Source organism: Carassius auratus, unplaced genomic scaffold (assembly GCF_003368295.1).
Source record: "Carassius auratus strain Wakin unplaced genomic scaffold, ASM336829v1 scaf_tig00026570, whole genome shotgun sequence".
In the NCBI taxonomy this organism is placed as follows: Eukaryota; Metazoa; Chordata; class Actinopteri; order Cypriniformes; family Cyprinidae; genus Carassius; species Carassius auratus.
The window spans coordinates 1-22,014 of NW_020525531.1; the positions used below are offsets into that span (position 1 = coordinate 1).

A 22,014-nucleotide genomic window follows, 5' to 3' on the forward strand; every position below is an offset into this window, starting at 1 on the left:
AAGGGCTAAGGGGTAGAATTGGATTAGGCCTAAATGTTCTCTCCTGTTGGAATGACCTGCCCAGCTCAATCTGAGCAGCTGTATGTATGTGTGTGTGCGCGTGTGTGTGTGTAAAAATCTTGCCCCTTTTAGAATTGCAGTCTATTTATTCACTGCTTGTTTTCTTAAAAAAAAACACTTGCTTCTCTAATCTTTTTTTTATGTTTTTCATTTTATTTATTATACAGTTTACAAAATCAATAAAGGAAGTCGTGGCCTAATGGTTAGAGAGTTTGACTCGCAATTGAAGGGTTGTGAGTTCGAGTCTCGGGCCGGCAGGGATTGTAGGTGGGGGGAGTGCATGTACAGTTCTCTCTCCACCTTCAATACCACGACGTAGATGCCCTTGAGCAAGGCACCGAACCCCCAACTGCTCCCCGGGTGTCGCAGCATAAATGGCTGCCCACTGCTCCGGGTGTGTGTTCACAGTGTGTGTGTTCACTGCTGTGTGTGTGCACTTTGGATGGGTTTAAAACCAGAGCACGAATTCTGAGTATGGTCACCATTCTTGGCTGTATGTCACTTCACTTCACTACTGTGTTAAACTAACTGAGACTTGTTATAGGCAAAATCATTGCCCTTTTGGTTAGTTTTGATTCCTTTCATCGTCCTTATTTGTAAGTTGCTAATGGATAAAAGCATCAGCTATATGTCTAAAATCACAATGGAAATGTTAATTTCCTTCAGTTCTGTTGAAAACAAATGCTTTTCCGATGTGATATGAGATCTAAAAAAAGGAGGGACAAACATTTAGCAAAAGGTGAAATCAGACTTCAAAAATGACCACTGCACGCGCTTTACCTTCGGCATCTCTGGAGTTGTAGTTAAATTATTGCCTTTTAGTGTTGACTAGCCCAATCACACAATGGTGGGTGGATTTAGTGTAAATAGCCTCTGCCAACCAGATGGCCAATTTGCACTTATAAAAAAATAATTATTTTATCCAGCAGTGTCTCCTTTTTGTGTCAGTCTTTGACATGTCCATGTTAAAATACTGTAAAAATGCTACAGTAAAATCCTGTTAAATGGTTAACGGTAAGTTCCCCTACAATATACAGTGAAAAACTGTATTGGACATTACACGTAATTTTATGGTGCTATACCGTTTTTGGAAGTAAAATTAATTCCTGCATTACATTTTACATTTTTGTTTTTTTTGGTTGAAATAACTATTTCTGTACTACTTGTTTTGTACATTAGGGGTGTATATTACATCTAATGTAGTTAAATGTATGTTTATGTATATTAATTTATGTATTATTTAAGTTTCATGTGTTAGTGTGAATCACACTGCAACTTCTATATATTTTATTATTTAAAAGCTGCTTGATGGGCTTTGGTTCATCACGTGACTCATCACCACCTGCTTTTACTAAATTTCAGTGTATTACAAAGGTACAAAACAGATTTCAGTTCTTCAATAGGATGGTGTATCAACATTATATCGGTTAATTAAATGATGGTATTTCATTGTAAATTTAAGTTAAAATGTTAAATGTTGCTACCATATTTTATGCTAAAATTCTGGCAACCTGGTAAATTTTACAGAGTTTTCTTAGTGTACCCATGACGCATGTTTGATGCTGCTCTTGCACTGCGCCTTGTATACAAGATGAGGAAGACACATGCCGTATGCAAGCTATTGAATTGTGCTGTGATGAGTGGGGCGGGGCCGAGAGCCGCGGGAACTGAGCGAGGCCGGTGGAGTGATTGTAAATGTGCGACAGCTATACCACTCACCGGTCTCAAGTCCCACGCAGGAGCTTTGGAGTTACGACAGTGAAGGATGAGAGAGGTCCATGCCTGGGTTTTATTTTGTGATTTGTTTGCATCCAGCAGTTGTCTGTGAGGGGCTGTCGCACTGTTTTGTTCATTTAATTTTTAAAGTTTAATTTAAATATCCGCTGGTTCCCGCCTCCTTCTGCTGCTGTGGTGAATCCGCGGTATCATCGAGCATGAGGGTGCAGTTTGTTGGACTTGTGTGAGTTGCTGGGGGAATGGACGAGCTCTCTGCCGGCTGCCTGAGATGTGGAGGGATGCAAGCTATTGAATTGTGCTGTGACCAGTGGGGCGGGGCCGAGAGCAGTGGGAACGGAACAAGGCCGATGGAGTGATTGGAAATGAGCAGGGGTGGTCTGCGACCAAAAAGTGGCCCTGGACTTCCTGGCCCACAGCAGCCCACCACATCATAACGCATCCGCCCCTGTTTTGATGTCACTTATTAATTTAATATTTAAGTAAACACTTTGGGGATTTTAACCAATATGGCAACTGATCCTCAGTTGAAACAAACAAACAAACAAAAAAAAACCTGTTTACAGTGAGCGAAATGCTCATCATCATGAGACATTCTCCCAGAACTCACACTTTGCATTCAGTTAACAGATCCATACGAATCATGCATGAAATAGAAGTTTATAAACTCAAATGATAGCTTTACGTGCATTACAGATTAACCTGAAGTATATATTCATTCGAGATGTTCAATGGATCATCTTTGACTCGCTAATACAAGTTCATGATCCGATTCATGAACAGATGATTCTTTTGAGTCAATCTTTTAAAATTATTTATTTTGTTGAACGAAACCAGTGTGGAAACCAATAGCTCACAAACTGGATAGATCTGAAGTGCATGGCTCTATGACGTCCCGGGGTTATTGTGTTTTCAGTCGGGCTCCAAAATATATCACCGCCTTGCCCGACGGGCTATCATGATGTAAAATTCCTAACTTGATTCGCGTTGTTCACATGCTTGAAGGGGTGAAACGGATCGTAGTTGATCATTTGCACTTGTTTCTAAATCTTGCCGATTCAAGAGTTTTAAACCATTCACACGCGTTCGGAGCTTGCGCTCACTCGTTCAAAGCATTTCAGACAATGCTGCTCAAGAGAAATTCGCTGTACCAGATAAATCTGTCTCTCTCTGTAAATTACAAGTCATGAAAGGGGGTGTGTTTCAAGAGTAGTCCAAACTAAACAGGGAGGGAGAACAAAACACTCAATCAAACATTACACTCCTTGTCGGCCACGCGATCCATATATATATATATATATATATATGTACATTTGTGTACAGGGAGGGCTGGCCCGGTGCTTCAGATGGACAGTCCGTCCCTGGAAATGAGCGACACCTGCGCCACTCACCGGTCTCGAGTACCATAGAACAGATCTGGAAGGATAAAGGAGGGGTTACGACAGTGAAGGATGATAGAGGACCATGCCTGGATTTTGTTTTGTGTTTTGTTTTGTTTTTGCATGTTTTGTGTTTATTTCATCATAAAAATTTAATTTAAATGTCCACCGGTTCCCACTTCCTTCCCGTGACTATGAAGGTTTTACATTGTTACGTGTGCATTGATTGTGCTTTACATCTTGGTGTAGTCAAGTCAAGTCACCTTTATTTATATAGTGCTTTAAACAAAATACATTGCATCAAAGCAACTGAACAACATTCATTAGGAAAACAGTGTCAATAATGAAAAATGATAGTTAAAGGCAGTTCATCATTGAATTCAGTGATGTTATCTCTGTTCAGTTAAATAGTGTCTGTGCATTTATTTGCAATCAAGTCAACGATATCACTGTAGATGAAGTGACCCCAACTAAGCAAGCCAGAGGCGACAGCGGCAAGGAACCGAAACTCCATCGGTGACAGAATGGAGAAAAAAACCTTGGGAGAAACAAAATGGTAGCCTTTCAAATGGTGCTAAAGTGTGCATTTCCTGGACACCTGATTTGTGAGAAATCAGTGAGAGTTTGTAAAAGTACATTACTAATGCTGACAGCTGAAAGGCTTACCTTTCAGACTTTGTATATACACGATTTAGAGCAAGTAAATGATTCAGAGCGACTGAAGCTATGGCTGTTGAGCGGGATGTTGATTCACTGCTTCGAAACATCAAGCAAATGAGGTTGTGCAGTGAACACTTTTCAGTGGACGACTTCAAACTTGGTCAAGGAAAGATATGATGATTTCTGAAATTTGCAAACCACAGAGTTATGAGTAGAAGCATCATGGGGAGATTGTTGAGGATGTTCAGTTGCTCTGAATCATCAGCTCTTGTGTCTGTTATGAAGATGAACAGAGGGCTTACAGGTTTGAAATAATATGAAGGGGGGAGTAATTAATGGCAGCATTTTCATTTTAGGGTGAACTATACCTTAACGTTTCAAAGTTGATCTATGACTGTCAGAATCAACAGATATATGATTCTGTATTGATAAGCTGATTGTGTTTGTCAGGATGTGGAGCAGGTTTGGGTGCGTGAGACTGATGGGACAGAAGCTCAGGATTCAGTCTGGAGCGTCAGAGATCAGAGATCCAGAGACACACAGGACTCAGAGCTCAGCCTCACTTTACTCTGTTATACTGACGCTCAGGATCATGAATCCACTGATCAAACCTCTGACTGTAACGCTGGAGAACAGCAGATGCTGCAGACGCCGCTGAAGATGTGCTCCGTCAAACTGGTGGACTGCAGGAACCTGATCGAGAGCAGAGGAGAAGAAACCACCGCAGAGAAACAACAACACACTGATGAGGAAGAGGAGGAGGAGAATAATGATGAGGATGATGATCAGAGTGATGATGATGATGACGACAGTGGTGATGAAGAAGATGAAGATTTCATCCCTCCAGGTTCGTTTTCTCTAACACTTGAATGTAGGCAGACTCTTCAGGATCAGGTTCATATTGGCTGATGGTCTCTGATGATCTGATCAGGTTTGAGTAAAGATTTTCTGAGGTATTTGGGATTATATTTTTCCTCTATTGAGATCTAGAATGTGTTTTTTAAGAGACAGATTTGCTGTGCCTGTTTGTAAGGCGGCCTACTTTGACCAGAAATCTAATTTAATTTTTTTTATGATATATTTACTAATAAAAGAAAAACATTTTGATTGCAGTATTATACTGTAAAATGACATTGTAAAATATGAAATGGGAGGCATTTCCAAATTCATTTTTCAATATGTCTGTGCATGGGTTTATTTAATTAACTTGTAGATTTTCACACAAATACTTCAAATGTTTTAAAACCCAGAATTTATAATCATTGTTATTTCAGATGATAAAGGCTGTTTATCTTCTGATGGAGAGACAGACTTAACATCAAAAGAGCAGCTGACGGTCAAGAGTTTCTCCTGCAGCACCTGTGGAAAAACACTGAGTTCAGAGGGCCATTTAAAGAGACACGAGAGAAAACACACAGAACAGAAAAGCTTTAGATGTAGGAGATGCAAAATCAGCTTTCCTACCGCAGAAGAGAGGAGAATTCATTCAAAAGAGCACAGTGGGAAGAAGGAGTTTCACTGTGAACAGTGCGGGAAGGTTTTTTTCATTCATTCTAGTTTAAAAGTTCACTTAAAGACTCACGGTGAAAAGTCTTTCCACTGCAGTGAATGTGACAAGTATTTCAGCACCAAAGCAAATCTTGTTGTTCATAAGCGAATCCACACGGGAGAAAGACCACACAAGTGTCCTCACTGCGAGAGAAGATTCAATTATGGATCTAATCTAAAGAAACATATACGTTTCCACACTAATGAGAGACCGTATCAGTGCAGTGAATGTGGGAAAACCTTTACAAACTCAAGCTCTCTAAAGTCACACCAGAGAATCCATTCTGATGAGAAACCGCTTCAGTGCAAACACTGCGACAAACGATTCCATCATATTAATAGTTTGAACATTCACGAGAGGACACACACCGGAGAGAAACCATATCTGTGCGCCCACTGCGGGAAGAGCTTCTCTGATCCACGTACTTTTAAATTGCATAAGCGAGTCCACACCGGAGAAAAACCATATCACTGCAGCATCTGTGGGAAGAGTTTCGGTAAACATGGTACATTTCGAAACCACAAGAGGACTCATACTGGAGAAAGACCGTTCAAATGCTCACAGTGTGAAAAGACGTTTGCTCGATCAGATGTCCTTAAGGTCCATCAGCGAGTTCATACAGGAGAGAAACCTTACTCCTGCTCCATCTGCGGCGAGAGATTCGCTTATTTTGGTAGTTTTCAGGCCCACCAGAACAAACACGCTAAAGAACAAACTACTCCAGAATCATCAGAGTGACTTTCATCAGTCAATCTGGGAAAGAAATCTTGTTTGGCTCGTCCTGAAAGTGTTCATTGAGTTCTTATTGCCAGTAGGTGGCAGTGAACTTTTTAATGTTGTGGACTGATCCAAGTGCTGTATATAATGTAATGTTTGACTGAGTAGAGCAATAATTTTAAATCAGACAGAACTATTAAAAATCATCCAAATAAAATAATACAATAATATGATTGCCTAGGTTTCATAAGGCATGTTTTATGTGGTGAAATGCATGATGGAAAGTCATTGGCCTAGTGAATAGAGAGTTGGACTCCTAATCCTAAGGTTGTGGGTTCGAGTCTTGGGACGGCAATACCACATCTGAGGTGCTCTTGAGCAAGGCACCGAACCCCAAACTGCTCCCCGGGCACCGCAGCATAAATGATGCCTGTGCATGTGCGCACACTTTGGATGGGTTAAATGCAGAGCACAAATTCTGAGGGTCACCATACTTGGCTGAATGTCACTTCACTTTCACTAGCAAATCACTCTGCTTTTTCATTGCTGGACTGGTTTCTTTTCATCAAGAACGAGCCATGGTTTATAAACTATCCATTTCGTCACTGTTCTTCAAGAGCTTTTATGTGTAGTGTAATGTTGGCAGAAACAAATCCACTGAAAGGAAAAGTTTGTTGGTTTTGTGGCAGCTACTTGAACTTCACTGTAATGTCAAATAGAATTAAAGATCAGATAGAATTAATTTGTATGTTTATAATATTTGGAATTATGACCACACAAAACTGTCACGGCTTCTTTTAGCAGTTTTAATATTGCCACATCATGGCTAGAAATGACAGTTTTTTTTTTACTTTAATTTGCATAAGAAAGTCAAAGTCCATTTCAAGTAGAGTTTGTCAAGCTAATATTTCAAACATCAGAGACGAACTGTGCACTGAAATCGCATACTGTGAGTAGGATGTACATTTGAATTTGAATTAGTTTAGTGACTCTGAAAAATAAAACAAAACAAAAACAGTATGTTCCATAATAAGAAGAATGAAGATATATGAATTAAATTAGCACTATTTCTGCCAGTGTCACGGTCACATCACCTACCAGAGTTGATTAAGTTGTGTTACTTAAAAGCCATTTATAAATCTGCTCTCTATGGGAACACCATACCCATCAGAATGGAGCGGACCTTAACCCGGGTACTTTTTGCCTACTTTTTTCAAATATGAATTTCATGCTTCCTCATTGTATACCACGTGAATAACTTGACCAAACAAGTATGTAGCAATTCAAAAGAATGACTCTGAAGTGTCCATATGGTAATTTTAGTGTCCCGTGTGTCACGTTTACCATTGAGCGTCATTACTGGGATGAATTAAATGTTTATTTGACCATAGAAAACAATTAAACACATCAGTATATACGTTTCAAAAACAAAATCGTGTATTTCGGCCTTTGAGAATCCATTTGAGAAGCATGACGCTGTACACTGAAATTAAACGTGCGGTTTTTATTTAAATGAGAAAATCAGGTGCAGAATATCGTTCTGACTCATAGAGATTAGCACTTCTCGAACTGTAGGAGGCGCTGTGACCATCTTAGTCCAGTAAATCCACCGGTAAAACCACTGAAGAAGAAAAGACTGTTGGAGGCTACAGACTCGGTACGTGTTTTAACGCTTTATGTTTTGTTACCTTTAGTACGCAAATGAGATTGAATAAATGAAGCGTTTTTTATTCAGATCTGGTTTAAATTAAGCCATAGGTTTTATTAAAGTAGCCATAGTTTAACTTGGGTATTTGTAATAAAACCACATTAGGCTAAACACAAATTTACCATTGTTTTATATACTGTAATTACAGCAAAATAATGGTAAATTTGAGCTTAGCCTAAAATAAAAGTGTCCAGCATATAACTATTTATCTATTGTAGTATGCTGGACCCATTTAAAGGATGCCTAAAATCGATTAAATCACAGTCATATTTATGTTATAGCATTTAGTTTATTAAATGCAGCTTAATTGAAGTGGTTGATAGATATTAATAATATATAAGAGATATTCCTTCTTGAAAATGAAACCAATCAAATAATTCTAAACAAATACATTTATATCTGAGAGTAATGTTCTTGAATATTCTCCAGAAGTTAATTTTCTATTGGCTATTCAGTTGTGTGTTATTCTGCTCAGATCTTTTGTTTGATTTAGTCCATTATAAATGCATCTTGTAATAATCATGAAGTGTTTGTGTTCAGTTGTTGAGCATGAAAGCGCAGGTGGATGTGGTCTGCTGTAAATCAGTAGGAACTGATCTGTCCATGCTGGATATTGAGGATTTCATCACAGAAATCTGTCAGCTGAAGAAAGAGGTGGCTTCACTGGAGGCAAAGCTGAGAGAAAGAGGAGACAAACTGAACAGAGAGGTTTGAACAGCTCTTCATGTCATCCTTCAGCTCAGTCACTTTAAGCTTGTCAAGTAAAAATTGTATAGCTTCTATTAAAGGGATACTGAAAATAACTGAAAGTTATTTCATGAATCATTCACCTTCGTGTAATTCCACGATAAAGCGAGTTGGACTCTCAATCGAAGGGTTGTGAGTTCGAGTCTCGGGCCGGCAGGGATTGTAGGTGGGGGGAGTGCATGTACAGTTCTCTCTCCACCGTCAATACCATGACTTAGGTGCCCTTGAGCAAGGCACCGAACCCCCAACTGCTCCCCGGGTGTCGCAGCATAAATGGCTGCCCACTGCTCCGGGTGTGTGTTCACTGCTGTGTGTGTGCACTTTGGATGGGTTAAAACCAGAGCACGAATTCTGAGTATGGGTCACCATTCTTGGCTGTATGTCACTTCACTTCACTACTGTGTTAAACTAATTGAGACTTGTTATAGCACTTGAAAATCCATTGCCCGTTTGGTTAGTTTTGATTCCTTTCATCGTCCTTATTTGTAAGTTGCTTTGGATAAAAGCATCAGCTATATGTCTAAAATCACAATGGAAATGTTAATTTCCTTCATTTCTATTGAAAACAAATGCTTTTCCGATGTGATATGAGATCTAAAAAAGGAGGGACAAAACATTTTGCAAAAGGTGAATTCAGACTTCAAAAAATGACCACTGCACGCGCTTTACCTTCGACATCTCTGGAGTTGTAGTTAAATTATTGCCTTTTGTAGTGTTGATTAGCCCAATCACACAATGGTGGGTATATTTAGTGTAAATAGCCTCTGCCAACCAGATGGCCAATTTGCACTTCGTGTAAATAGACACTCCGCAAAAATAATTATTTTATCCAGCAGTGTCTCCTCTTTTGTGTCAGTCTTTGACATGTCCATGTTAAAATGCTGTAAAAATGCTACAGTAAAATCCTGTTAAATGGTTAACGGTAATTTCCCCTACAATATACAGTGAAAAACTGTATTGGACATTACACGTAATTTTATGGTAGTATACCCTTTTTGGAAGTAAAATTAATTCCTGCATTACATTTTAAAATTTTGTTTTTTTGTTGAAATAAGTATTTCTGTACTTATTGTTTTGTACATTAGATTTGTATATTACACCTAATGTAGTTAAATGTTTGTTTATGTATATTTATTAGTGCTGTCAATCGATTAAAAAAAATTAACTAATTAATCGCACAATTTTTTTAAATTAATCGCGATTAATCGCAATTAAAAGACTGAAACTTTTTGGATATGTAAATGTAAAATGTAAATAATTAATGTAAACTCAAGACAAAGAAACTATTTAAATTCAAAATATGATCGTTTATTGGAATTTTTGTTTAACTTGTAACACAGATTTTCTCATGTAAACAACATACCTGCAATAAACCATCAATATCCTCCAAATTATATGTTGGCTTGAAAGCCATATTTATTACAGAAATAAAAACACAGGCATGTAAGTACCATTTGAATTTCAAAACAATCAATGCCAATAAAAAACAAAAATGATTTCCATGTTGAATTCTAAGTGGACTGCAAAAAAATTCCAAAGTATAGTCATTGCCAGTGCTTTAAGTGGGCCAGTACTGCACAGGTACTCAGTACCGCCACTTCCAGATATAGTTCTTGAGCGTACTGCCACCTCTCTGTGCGCCCAGAACGTGCTTTTAGCGTACCGGTATGCTCAGTTGGACATCTGTTTTAATAGAGGTTTTAATCTTTTACCTGCACTGCCGATTTTCAGAGCGCCCTTCACAATGCAAGCTTCCTAATTCATCCCACCCAGAGCAGAAACTACATTACCCATTCACCCTTAAGTTATACAAGTGAATAGCGCATGTGTCGCTTTTCCCACTGTTAAGTGTCAACAACTCAACGTGGCCGGAGAAGGTGTGTAAAACTCGTTGTGAGTTATACTAAAGCAAAATCTTGAGTATTTATTGCCTGATGAACATTAAAAACTGTCTGCGGAGGTTGAGTCATCCTGCAGCCCCCGCTGGCTGTTCATTGGCTGGAGCATCTTTTTTCTAAGTTCTAAAAAAATACCGTAAACGGCAAGGCCCAAATTTAGATATTCATTTATCTAATTAATCTATAGCCTATGCACAAAGACAATATGATCTTTTTGTCCCCTTTTTGTTTCAAAGCTTGATGAAGAGAGAGAGCGCAAGTTGCTGCAGCTGAGGAGGACAGTGATGCACGCGTACAGGGGTGATTGACAGTTCGCGGCACTGTGTACAAAAAGTACTCCACTACACAATTATTTCGTTATTTTCGTTTAAGCTTATTAACGTTAGCGTTACAGAAAGGTCTGATTTACGCACTGTTACAGTCATAGTTTTTTTTTTTTTTTTTTTTTTTACAATGACATTTGAGTTCATGATTTTAATGTTGCTGTTTCTTGTGGCAGACTAAATGAAGAGTAATGTTTCTTGTGGCAGACTGAAGAGTAATCCGGCAGAGTTTTATACTGAAACTTTCCGTCTAAAAGTCCTTCCTTGGTCTTATCCATATTTCTTTGCACGTTGAACACACATAGGCCACAACTGGAAATAAAAAAAAACTGCAACCACGTTAATTGCGCTAATTTTGACAGCACTAATATTTATTTATGTATTATTTAAGTTTCATGTGTTAGTGTGAGTTACACTGCAACTTCTATATATTTTATTATTTAAAAGCTGCTTGTGATGGGCTTTGGTTCATCACATGACTCATCACCACCTGCTTTTACTAAATTTCAGAGTATTACGAAGGTACAAACAGATTTTAGTTCTTCAATAGGATGGTGTATCAATATTATATCGGTAAATTAAATGATGGTATTTCATTGTAAATGTAAGTTACATTTACATTTTACATTTAATCATTTAGCAGACGCTTTTATCCAAAGCGACTTACAAATCAATCAATCAATCACCTTTATTTATATAGTGCTTTAAACAAAATACATTGCGCCAAAGCACTGAACAACATTCATTTGGAAAACAGTGTCTCAATAATGCAAAATGATAGTTAAAGGCAGTTCATCATTGAATTCATTGATGTCATCTCTGTTCAGTTGAAATAGTGTCTGTTTTAATTTGCAATCAAGTCAACGATATCGCTGTAGATGAAGTGACCCCAACTAAGCAAGCCAGAGGCGACAGCGGCAAGGAACCGAAACTCCATCGGTGACAGAATGGAGAAAAAAACCTTGGGAGAAACCAGGCTCAGTTGGGGGGCCAGTTCTCCTCTGACCAGACGAAACCAGTAGTTCAATTCCAGGCTGCAGCAAAGTCAGATTGTGCAGAAGAATCATCTGTTTCCTGTGGTCTTGTCCTGGTGCTCCTCTGAGACAAGGTCTTTACAGGGGATCTGTATCTGGGGCTCTAGTTGTCCTGGTCTCCGCTGTCTTTCAGGGCAGTAGAGGTCCTTTCTAGGTGCTGATCCACCATCTGGTCTGGATACGTACTGGATCCGGGTGACTGCAGTGACCCTCTGATCTGGACACAGACTGGATCTGGTGGCCACGGTGACCTCGGAACAAGAGAGAAACAGACAAATATTAGCGTAGATGCCATTCTTCTAATGATGTAGAAAGTACGGTGTTATGTGAAGTGTTCCGGTTCCAGTTTACCTAATTAATGCAGCCTAAAAATCCTTTAACGGATTTGGATATTAAAAGCATATTAGTATGTTATGTGTATGCCAGGTTAAAGAGATGGGTCTTTAATCTAGATTTAAACTGCAAGAGTGTGTCTGCCTCCCGAACAATGTTAGGTAGGTTATTCCAGAGTTTAGGCGCCAAATAGGAAAAGGATCTGCTGCCCGCAGTTGATTTTGATATTCTAGGTATTATCAAATTGCCTGAGTTTTGAGAACGTAGCGGATGTAGAGGAGTATAATGTAAAAGGAGCTCATTCAAATACTGAGGTGCTAAACCATTCAGGGCTTTATAAGTAATAAGCAATATTTTAAAATCTATAAACAAATGAGAACAATAGAAGCAGTCAGGTCAACAAGAGAACAACAACAGTATACAAGTGCCATGAAAAGTCTCAGTTAGTCTAGTATAGAACGCATAGCCAGGTATATATATATATATATATATATATATATATATATATATATATGTATATATATATATATATATATATATATATATATATATATATATATATATATATATATGTATATATATATATATATATATATATATATGTATATATATATGTATATATATATATATATATATATATAATATATTATTATTATTAAGTGCAGACGAAAAAGATGAGTGTTTAGATGTTTCTTGAAAATGAGTAAAGACTCAGCTGTACGAATTGAGATTTGGGAGGTCATTCCACTAGCTGGGCACAGTCCAGGAAAAGGTCCGTGAGAGTGATTTTGAACTTCTTTGGGATGGCACCACAAGGCGTCGTTCATTTGCAGAGCGCAAACTTCTGGAGGGCACATAAGATTTAACCAGTGAGTTTAGGTAAGTTGGTGCCGTGCCAGTGGTCTTCCTGTAGGCAAGCATCAGTACCTTGAATTTGATGCGAGTGGCTATTGGTAGCCAGTGTAACCTGATGAGGAGAGGAGTAACGTGAGCTTTTTTTGGCTCATTGAAGACAACCCTCGCTGCTGATTCTGGATCATTTGCAGAGGCTTGACAGTACATGCAGGAAGGCCCAACAGAAGAGCATTACAATAGTCCAGTCTGGAGAGAACAAGAGCTTGGACAAGAAGTTGGGTTGCTTGCTCTAACAGGAAGGGTCTAATCTTCCTTATGTTGTATAAGGCAAACCAGCAAGACTGGGTTGTTGTAGCAATGTGGTCTGTGAAGCTTAACTGATGATCCATCACAACTCCTAGGTTTCTGGCTGTCCTCGAAGGAGTTATGGTTGACGAGCCCAGCAGTATAGAGAAGTTGTGATGAAGCAATGGGTTAGCTGGAATCACAAGGAGTTCAGTCTTCGTAAGGTTAAGCTGAAGGTGATGGTCATTCATCCAGCTAGAAATGTCACTCAGACATGCTGAAATACGAGCAGCTACCGTTGGGTCATCTGGCTGGAATGAGAAGTAGAGTTGGGTGTCATCAGCGTAGCAGTGATAAGAAAAGCCATGCTTCTAAATGACAGATCCTAAAGATGTTATGTAGATGGAGAAGAGAAGTGGTCCAAGTACTGAGCCTTGAGGAACCCCAGTAGCAAGGTGGTGTGACTTTGAAACATCACCCCTCCAAGACACACTGAAGGATCTGTCAGAGAGGTAGGACTTAACCCACAGGAGGGCAGTTCCAGAGATGCCCATCTTTCTGAGGGTGGACAGGAGAATCTGGTGATTAACAGTGTCAAAAGCAGCAGAAAGGTCCAGTAAGATGAGTACCGAGGATTTTGAAGCTGCTCTTGCTAGTCGCAGGGCTTCAGTAACCGAGAGCAGAGCAGTCTCAGTTCAGTGGCCACTTTTGAAGCCAGATTGGTTGCTGTCCAGGAGGTTGTTCTGTACAAGGAACATAGAAAGCTGGTTGAACACAGCTCGATCAAGTGTCTTTGCAATGAATGGAAGAAGGGATACCGGTCTGTAGTTTTCAAGAAGCGCTGGATTTAGTGATGGTTTCTTGAGCAGTGGGCTTACCCGAGCCTGCTTGAATGCTAAGGGAAATGTTCCAGAGTGAAGAGAGGAGCTGATAATGTGAGTAAGCGAAGGTATGACTGAAGAAGAGATCGCTTGAAGGAGGTGAGTGGGGATCGGATCAAGTGGACAAGTAGTAGGATGATTGGACAGGAGAATTTTGGAGACGTCCATCTCTGAGAGTGGGGAGAAGGAGGATAAAGGTGTGTGTGTCGTTCATTGTGAAGTTGTCCTCAGTCTGCGGTTTGGTGAATTGGTCACTGATGGATCTTGTCTTATTTGTGAAGAAAGCTGCAAAGTCGTCCGCTGTAAGAGTCGATGAAGGAGGCGGAGGCGGCGGATTAAGAAGAGAAGAGAAAGTCTTGAAGAGTGTCCGAGCATCACCGCAGCTGTTAATTTTGTTGTGGTAGTAGTATGTTTTAGCCGTGAAGACATTTGTAGAGAAGGAAGAGAGGAGAGATTGATACACACTGAGGTCAGTAGAGTTTTTTGATTTCTGCCATTTCCTCTCTGCAGCCCTGAGTTTAGAGCGATGTTTCAAAATGGGGGAGTGTGTGCTGGTCTAAACAACAGTGGGCAAAAGTTATCCAAGCAAGATGTTAAAGTGGAGCAAAGAGTGTCCGTAGCACTGTTCGTGTCTAGAGCAGAAAACTGAGAGAGTGGAGGAAGTGAGGATGAAACCACAGCAGATAGGCGAGATGGAGAGAGTGAGCATAGGTTCCGTCGAAAGGTGACCTGTGTTGGAGTGTGTGCCACTTCAGGAGTAAGTGCTAGGTTAGCAGTAATAAGAAAGTGGTCAGAGGTGTGCAGTAGAGCAACTGAAGAGGTGTCCACAGAGCAACAGCGCATGTAGATGAGGTCCAGTTGGTTGCCTGATTTGTGAGTCACTGTAGTATACACTAGCTTGAGATCAAATGAGGTGAGCAGAGTTTTGAAGTCAGCAGCCTGGGGTTTATCTAGGTGGATGTTGAAGTCACCAAGCAGTACCAGAGGAGTATCATCTTCAGGAAAGTTTGATAGCAGCACATCCAACTCCTCCAAGAAGTTTCCCAGTTGACCTGGGGGATGATAAATGACCACAAAGTGGATTTTAACAGGGTGGGTTACAGTAATGGCATGTGATTCAAATGAATCAGTACCTGTAGGTGATGGATGAAGATCAAATTTCCATTCTTTGGATATAAGGAGACCTGTACCTCCACCCCTCCCAGTGATACGAGGAGTGTGGGAACAAGTAAAATTAGTGGAAAGGGCTGCAGGGGTGGCAGTATCTTCAGGTTTGATCCAAGTCTCAGTCAGTGCCCTGAGGTTGAGACCGGAATGAGTAGCAATAGAAGAAATGAAGTCTGCTTTGTTAACTGCAGATTGGCAGTTCCAGAGACCAACTGGAATAGAGAGCGTAGTAGTAGAGGTCAGAGGGACATGGCGTAGGTTTGTCAGACAGGCCTTCCTGTGACGTACATAGCGTGCTCTCCGAGTGTTAGTAGTGATAGTAGAGATCTGAAAGCACATAGTGACTACAAGTGTAAGTGTAAGAGATATTTGAGAACAAGCTATTGAAGAAGTAAAGAAAGAGAAAAGCAATACTCAAGTGCCCAGTTGGTGTCTTTACACTCGTCCGTCTTCACACGAGGAGGATTCACACGAGGGCTGCCGCTGCCGCGGTGAAACCTGCAGCTTTTGTATTTGCCTGATTACCTGTGATTGAAGTCAGCTGGCAACGCCTCAGTATTTAGCAGATCGAAACTGGGCAGTCCCAAACGCAAAACCAAGCGCCACTTTCAGCACGTATTTACCAGGGTAAGACACACACAATTTAAACCAAAAACTTTCCTAGCAATGACAATCACACCGTAGTCTAATGAGAAAACGACATTAAACACTCACAAGCTTCTGTCCTTCACTGTTGCTCGACTGTTTCTTCTGCCGTAAGTTAAAATGTTAAATGTTGCTACCATATTTTATGCTAAAATTCTGGGAACCTGGTAAATTTTACAGAGTTTTCTTAGTGTACCCATGATGCATGTTTGATGCTGCTTTTGCACTAAGCCTTGTATACAAGATGAGGAAGACACATGACGTATGCAAGCTATTGAATTGTGCTGTGACGAGTGGTGGTGGGGCTGAGAGCCGTGGGAACTGAGCGAGGCCGATGGAGTGATTGGAAACGTGCGACAGCTGCACCACTCACCGGTCTCAAGTCCCACGCAGGAGCTTTCTTTGGAAGGATAAAGGAGGAGTTACGACAGTGAAGGATGAGAGAGGACCATGCCTGGGTTATATTTTGTGATTTGTTTGCGTCCAGCAGTCGTCTGTGAGGGGCTGTCACACTGTTTTGTTCATTTAATTATTAAAGTTTCATTTAAATATCCACTGGTTCCAGCCTCCTCCTTCCCGTGAATACGAACGTTTCAATATTGTTGCACTTTGTTCCGAAACCCAGGAGGAAGGAGGGACATCCTGCCGAAGATCCCTCGCTGCTGTGGTGAATCCGCGGTGCCATCGAGCATGAGGGTGCAGTTTGTTGGACTTGTGTGAGTTGCCGGGGGGATGGACGAGCTCTCTGCCGGCCGCCCGAGATGGGGAGGGATGACTGCCACCCGTGAAGGAGCGGAGTCGCCGCCACCGTTTGCCTGGGGCCGGAGCCTGCTGCCATCCACCATGATGGTGAGGAGCAGGGAACAGGGGACTCCTGGCGGCTGCCCAAAATCAGAGGAGCCGTCGCCATCCACCATGCAGGGAGGAGTGTCGTGCCATCCCGTCCACCAAGGGCCATCCAGTGTGGAAACCAATAGCTCACAAACTGGATAGATCTGAAGTGCAGGGCTCTATGACGTCCCGGGGTTATTGTGTTTTCAGTCGGGCTCCAAAATATATCACCGCCCTGCCCGACGGGCTATCATGATGTAAAATTCCTAACTTGATTCGCGTTGTTCACATGCTTGAAGGGGTGAAACGGATCGTAGTTGATCATTTGCACTTGTTTCTAAATCTTGCCGATTCAAGAGATTTAAACCATTCACACGCGTTCGGAGCTTGCGCTCACTCGTTCAAAGCATTTCAGACAATGCACGTACACAGAAATGAATTCATCATTCTTGTATTGTAACTTCTGAATGAACACAACACAAATTATCTCAAAAAATTGTCTCTGCAAGTATTCTAGTAAACACAGTCTGTTATGTTTTAAGTGAACGTATACAGTGTCCTGCTGCTCAGAGAAATTCGCTGTACCGGATAAATCTGTCTCTCTCTCTAAATTACAAGTCGTGAAAGGGGGCATGTTTCAAGAGTAGTCCAAACTAAACAAGCAGGGAGAACAAAACACTCAATCAAACATTACACTCCTTGTCGGCCACGCGAGTTGTATATATATATATATATATATATATATATATATATATATATATATATATATATATACATTTGTGTACAGGGTGGGCTGGCCCACATTGGGCAGCAGCCCACCGGGAAAAGTCCCGGTGCTCCAGATGGCCAGTCCATCCCTGGAAATGAGCGACACCTGCGCCACTCACCGGTCTCGAGTACCATAGAACAGATCTGGAAGGATAAAGGAGGAGTTACGACAGTGAAGGACGATAGAGGACCAGGCCTGGATTTTATTTTGTCATTAAAGTTTTATTTAAATGTCCACCGGTTCCCACCTCCTCCTTCCTGTGACTATAAGGTTTTTACATTGCTACATGTGCATTCATTGTGCTTTACATCTTGGTGTAGTCAAGTCAAGTCACCTTTATTTATATAGTGCTTTAAACAAAATACATTGCATCAAAGCAACTGAACAACATTCATTAGGAAAACATGACATGTCAATAATGCAAAATGATAGTTAAAGGCAGTTCATCATTGAATTCAGTGATGTTATCTCTGTTCAGTTAAATAGTGTCTGTGCATTTATTTGCAATCAAGTCAACGATATCGCTGTAGATGAAGTGACCCCAACTAAGCAAGCCAGAGGCAACAGCGGCAAGGAACCGAAACTCCATCGGTGACAGAATGGAGAAAAAAACCTTGGGAGAAACCAAATGGTAGCCTTTCAAATGGTGCTAAAGTGTGCATTTCCTGGATACCTTATTTGTGAGAAATCAGTGAGAGTTTGTAAAAGTACATCACTAATGCTGACAGCTGAAAGGCTTACCTTTCAGACTTCGTATATACACGATTTAGAGCAAGTAAATGATTCAGAGCGACTGAAGCTATGGCTGTTGAGCGGGATGTTGATTCACTGCTTCGAAACTTCAAGCAAATGAGGTTGTGCAGTGAACACTTTTCAGTGGACGACTTCAAACTGGGTCAAGGAAAGATAGGACGATTTCTGAAATTTGCAAACCACAGAGTTATGGGTAGAAGCATCATGGGGAGATTGTTGAGGATGTTCAGTTGCTCTGAATCATCAGCTCTTGTGTCTGTTATGAAGATGAACAGAGGGCTTACAGGTTTGAAATGACATGAAGGGGGGTGTAATTAATGGCAGCATTTTCATTTTAGGGTGAACTATACCTTAACATTTCAAAGTTGATCCGTGACTGTCAGAATCAACGGATATATGATTCTGTATTGATAAGCTGATTGTGTTTGTCAGGATGTGAAGCAGGTTTTGGTGCGTGAGACTGATGGGACAGAAGCTCAGGATTCAGTCTGGAGCGTCAGAGATCAGAGATCCAGAGACACACAGGACTCAGAGCTCAGCCTCACTTTACTCTGTTATACTGATGCTCAGGATCATGAATCCACTGATCAAACCTCTGACTGTAACGCTGGAGAACAGCAGATGCTGCAGACGCCGCTGAAGATGTGCTCCGTCAAACTGGTGGACTGCAGGAACCTGATCGAGAGCAGAGGAGAAGAAACCACCGCAGAGAAACAACAACACACTGATGAGGAAGAGGATGAGGATGATGATCAGAGTGATGATGATGATGACGAAAGTGGTGATGAAGAAGATGAAGATTTCATCCCTCCAGGTTCGTTTTCTCTAACACTTGAATGTAGGCAGACTCTTCAGGATCAGGTTCATATTGGCTGATGGTCTCTGGTGATCTGATCAGGTTTGAGTAAAGATTTTCTGAGGTATTTGGAATTATGTTTTTCCTCTCTTGTGAGCTAGAATGTGTTTTTTAAGAGACAGATTTGCTGTGCCTTTTCGTAAGGTGGCCTACTTTGACCAGAAATCTAATTTAATTTACTTTTTTATGATATATATACTAATAAAAGAAAAACATTGTGGGTGCAGTATTATACTGTAAAATGACATTGTAAAATATGAAATGGTTGGCTGATGTTGCATTTCCAAATTCATTTTTCAATGTGTCTGTGCATGGGTTTATTTAATTAACTTGCAGATTTTCACACAAATACTTCATATGTTTTAAAACCCAGAATTTATTATAATCATTGTTATTTCAGATGATAAAGGCTGTTCATCTTCTGATGGAGAGACAGACTTAACATCAAAAGAGCAGCTGACGGTCAAGAGTTTCTCCTGCAGCACCTGTGGAAAAACACTGAGTTCAGAGGGCCATTTAAAGAGACACGAGAGAAAACACACGGAACAGAAAAGCTTTAGCTGTAGGAGATGCAAAATCAGCTTTCCTACCGTAGAAGAGAGGAGAATTCATTCAAAAGAGCACAGCGGGAAGGAGTATCACTGTGAACAGTGCAGCAAGGTTTTTTTAATTCATTCTAGTTTAAAAGTTCACTTAAAGACTCACGGTGAAAAGTCTTTCCAATGCAGTGAATGTGACAAGTATTTCAGCACCAAAGGAAACCTTGATGCTCATAAGCGAATCCACACGGGAGAAAGACCTTACAAGTGTCCTCACTGCGAGAAAAGATTCAATCACGGATCTCATCTGAAGAAACATGTGCGTTTGCACACCAATGAGAGACCGTATCAGTGCAGTGAATGTGGGAAAGCCTTCACAGACTTAGGCTCTCTAAAGTCACACCAGAGAATCCATTCTGATGAGAAACCGTATCAGTGCAAACACTGCGACAAACAATTCCGTCAAAGATCTGCTCTGAATCTTCATGAGAGGACACACACCGGAGAGAAACCATATCTGTGCGCCCACTGCGGGAAGAGCTTTTCAAATCCATCTCATTTTATATTTCATAAGCGAGTCCACACCGGAGAAAAACCATATCACTGCAGCATCTGTGGAAAAAGTTTCAGTAAACATAGTACATTTAGAAACCACAAGAGGACTCATACTGGAGAAAGAACGTTCAAATGCTCACAGTGTGTAAAGACGTTTGCTCGATCAGACGTCCTTAAGGTCCATCAGCGAGTTCATACAGGAGAGAAACCTTACTCCTGCTCCATCTGCGGCGAGAGATTCGCTTATTTAGGTAGTTTTCAGGCCCACCAGAACAAACACGCTAAAGAACAAACTGCTCCAGAATCACCAGAGTGACTTTCATCAGTCAATCTGGGAAAGAAATCTTGTTTGGCTCGTCCTGAAAGTGTTCATTGAGTTCTTATTCCCAGTAGGTGGCATTGAAATTTTTAATGTTGTGGACTGATCCAAGTGCTGTATATAATGTCATGTTTGACTGAGTAGAGCAATAATTTTAAATCAGACAGAACTATTAAAAATCATCCAAATAAAATACTACAATAATATGATTGCCTAGGTTTCATAAGGCATGTTTTATGTGGTGAAATGCATGATGGAAAATCATTGGCCTAGTGAATAGAGAGTTGGACTCCTAATCCTAAGGTTGTGGGTTCGAGTCTTGGGACGGCAATACCACATCTGAGGTGCTCTTGAGCAAGGCACCGAACCCCAAACTGCTCCCCGGGCACCGCAGCATAAATGATGCCTGTTCATGTGCGCACACTTTGGATGGGTTAAATGCAGAGCACAAATTCTGAGGGTCACCATACTTGGCTGAACGTCACTTCACTTTCACTAGCAAATCACTCTGCTTTTTCATTGCTGGACTGGTTTCTTTTCATCAAGAACGAGCCATTGTTTATAAACTATCCATTTCGTCACTGTTCTTCAAGAGCTTTTATGTGTAGTGTAATGTTGGCAGAAACAAATCTTCTGAAAGGAAAAGTTTGTTGGTTTTGTGGCAGCTACTTGAACTTCACTGTAATGTAAAATAGAATTAAAGATCAGATAGAATTAATTTGTATGTTTATAATATTTGGAATTATGACCACACAAAACTGTCAAGGCTTCTTTTAGCAGTTTTAATATTTCCACATCATGGCTAGAAATGACAGTTTTTTTTTTACTTTAATTTGCATAAGAAAGTCAAAGTCCATTTCAAGTAGAGTTTGTCAAGCTAATATTTCAATTATCAGAGACGAACTGTGCACTGAAATCGCATACTGTGAGTAGGATGTAAATTTGAATTTGAATTAGTTTAGCGACTAAAAAATAAAACAAAACAAAAACAGTATGTTCCATAATAAGAAGAATGAAGATATATGAATTAAATTAGCACTATTTCTGCCAGTGTCACGGTCACATCACCTACCAGAGTTGGTTAAGTTGTGTTACTTAAAAGCCATTTATAAATCTGCTCTCTATGGGAACACCATACCCATCAGAATGGAGCGGACCTTAACCCGGGTACTTTTTGCCTACTTTTTTCAAATATGAATTTTATGCTTTGTGAATAACTTGACCAAACAAGTATGTAGCAATTCAAAATAATGACTCTGAAGTGTCCATATGGTAATTTTAGTGTCCCGTGTGTCACGTTTACCATTGAGCGTCATTACTGGGATGAATTAAATGTTTATTTGACCATTGAAAACAAACACATCAGTATACGTTTCAAAAAATCGTGTATTTCAGGCTTTGAGAATCGGGCTTTGTA

The 22,014-nt window shown here is 40.3% G+C and overlaps 2 protein-coding genes across 2 annotated transcripts; both read left to right on the top strand.

The window, feature by feature from the left end:
• The first annotated feature begins 4,284 nt into the window (after window positions 1-4,284).
• On the top strand, window positions 4,285-7,068 carry LOC113078791 (zinc finger protein 239-like). Its single transcript, XM_026251089.1, has 3 exons — window positions 4,285-4,346; window positions 4,619-4,680; window positions 5,108-7,068. The coding sequence occupies exons 1-3, from the start codon at window positions 4,285-4,287 to the stop codon at window positions 6,118-6,120; spliced, it is 1,137 nt and encodes a 378-aa protein (XP_026106874.1). The 3' UTR covers window positions 6,121-7,068.
• A 582-nt stretch (window positions 7,069-7,650) lies between these two features.
• LOC113078793 (zinc finger protein 501-like) lies at window positions 7,651-20,989 on the top strand. The gene is made up of 4 exons (XM_026251092.1): window positions 7,651-7,756; window positions 8,348-8,515; window positions 18,809-19,142; window positions 19,585-20,989. Exons 2-4 carry the CDS (start codon window positions 8,357-8,359, stop codon window positions 20,592-20,594), a joined length of 1,503 nt encoding a protein of 500 aa, XP_026106877.1. The 5' UTR covers window positions 7,651-7,756; window positions 8,348-8,356; the 3' UTR covers window positions 20,595-20,989.
• Window positions 20,990-22,014: the final 1,025 nt, after the last annotated feature.

Coding starts and splice junctions, on each gene's coding strand:
- LOC113078793 (XM_026251092.1), top strand. CDS start 8,357: ATGAAAGCGCAGGTGGATGTGGTCTGCTGTAAATCAGTAGGAACTGAT. Junction 8,516..18,808: donor GAGACAAACTGAACAGAGAG/GTTTGAACAGCT, acceptor ACAGAAGCTCAG/GATTCAGTCTGGAGCGTCAG. Junction 19,143..19,584: donor TGAAGATTTCATCCCTCCAG/GTTCGTTTTCTC, acceptor TTGTTATTTCAG/ATGATAAAGGCTGTTCATCT.
- LOC113078791 (XM_026251089.1), top strand. CDS start 4,285: ATGTGGAGCAGGTTTGGGTGCGTGAGACTGATGGGACAGAAGCTCAGG. Junction 4,347..4,618: donor CTCAGGATTCAGTCTGGAGC/GTCAGAGATCAG, acceptor TGAGGATGATGA/TCAGAGTGATGATGATGATG. Junction 4,681..5,107: donor TGAAGATTTCATCCCTCCAG/GTTCGTTTTCTC, acceptor TTGTTATTTCAG/ATGATAAAGGCTGTTTATCT.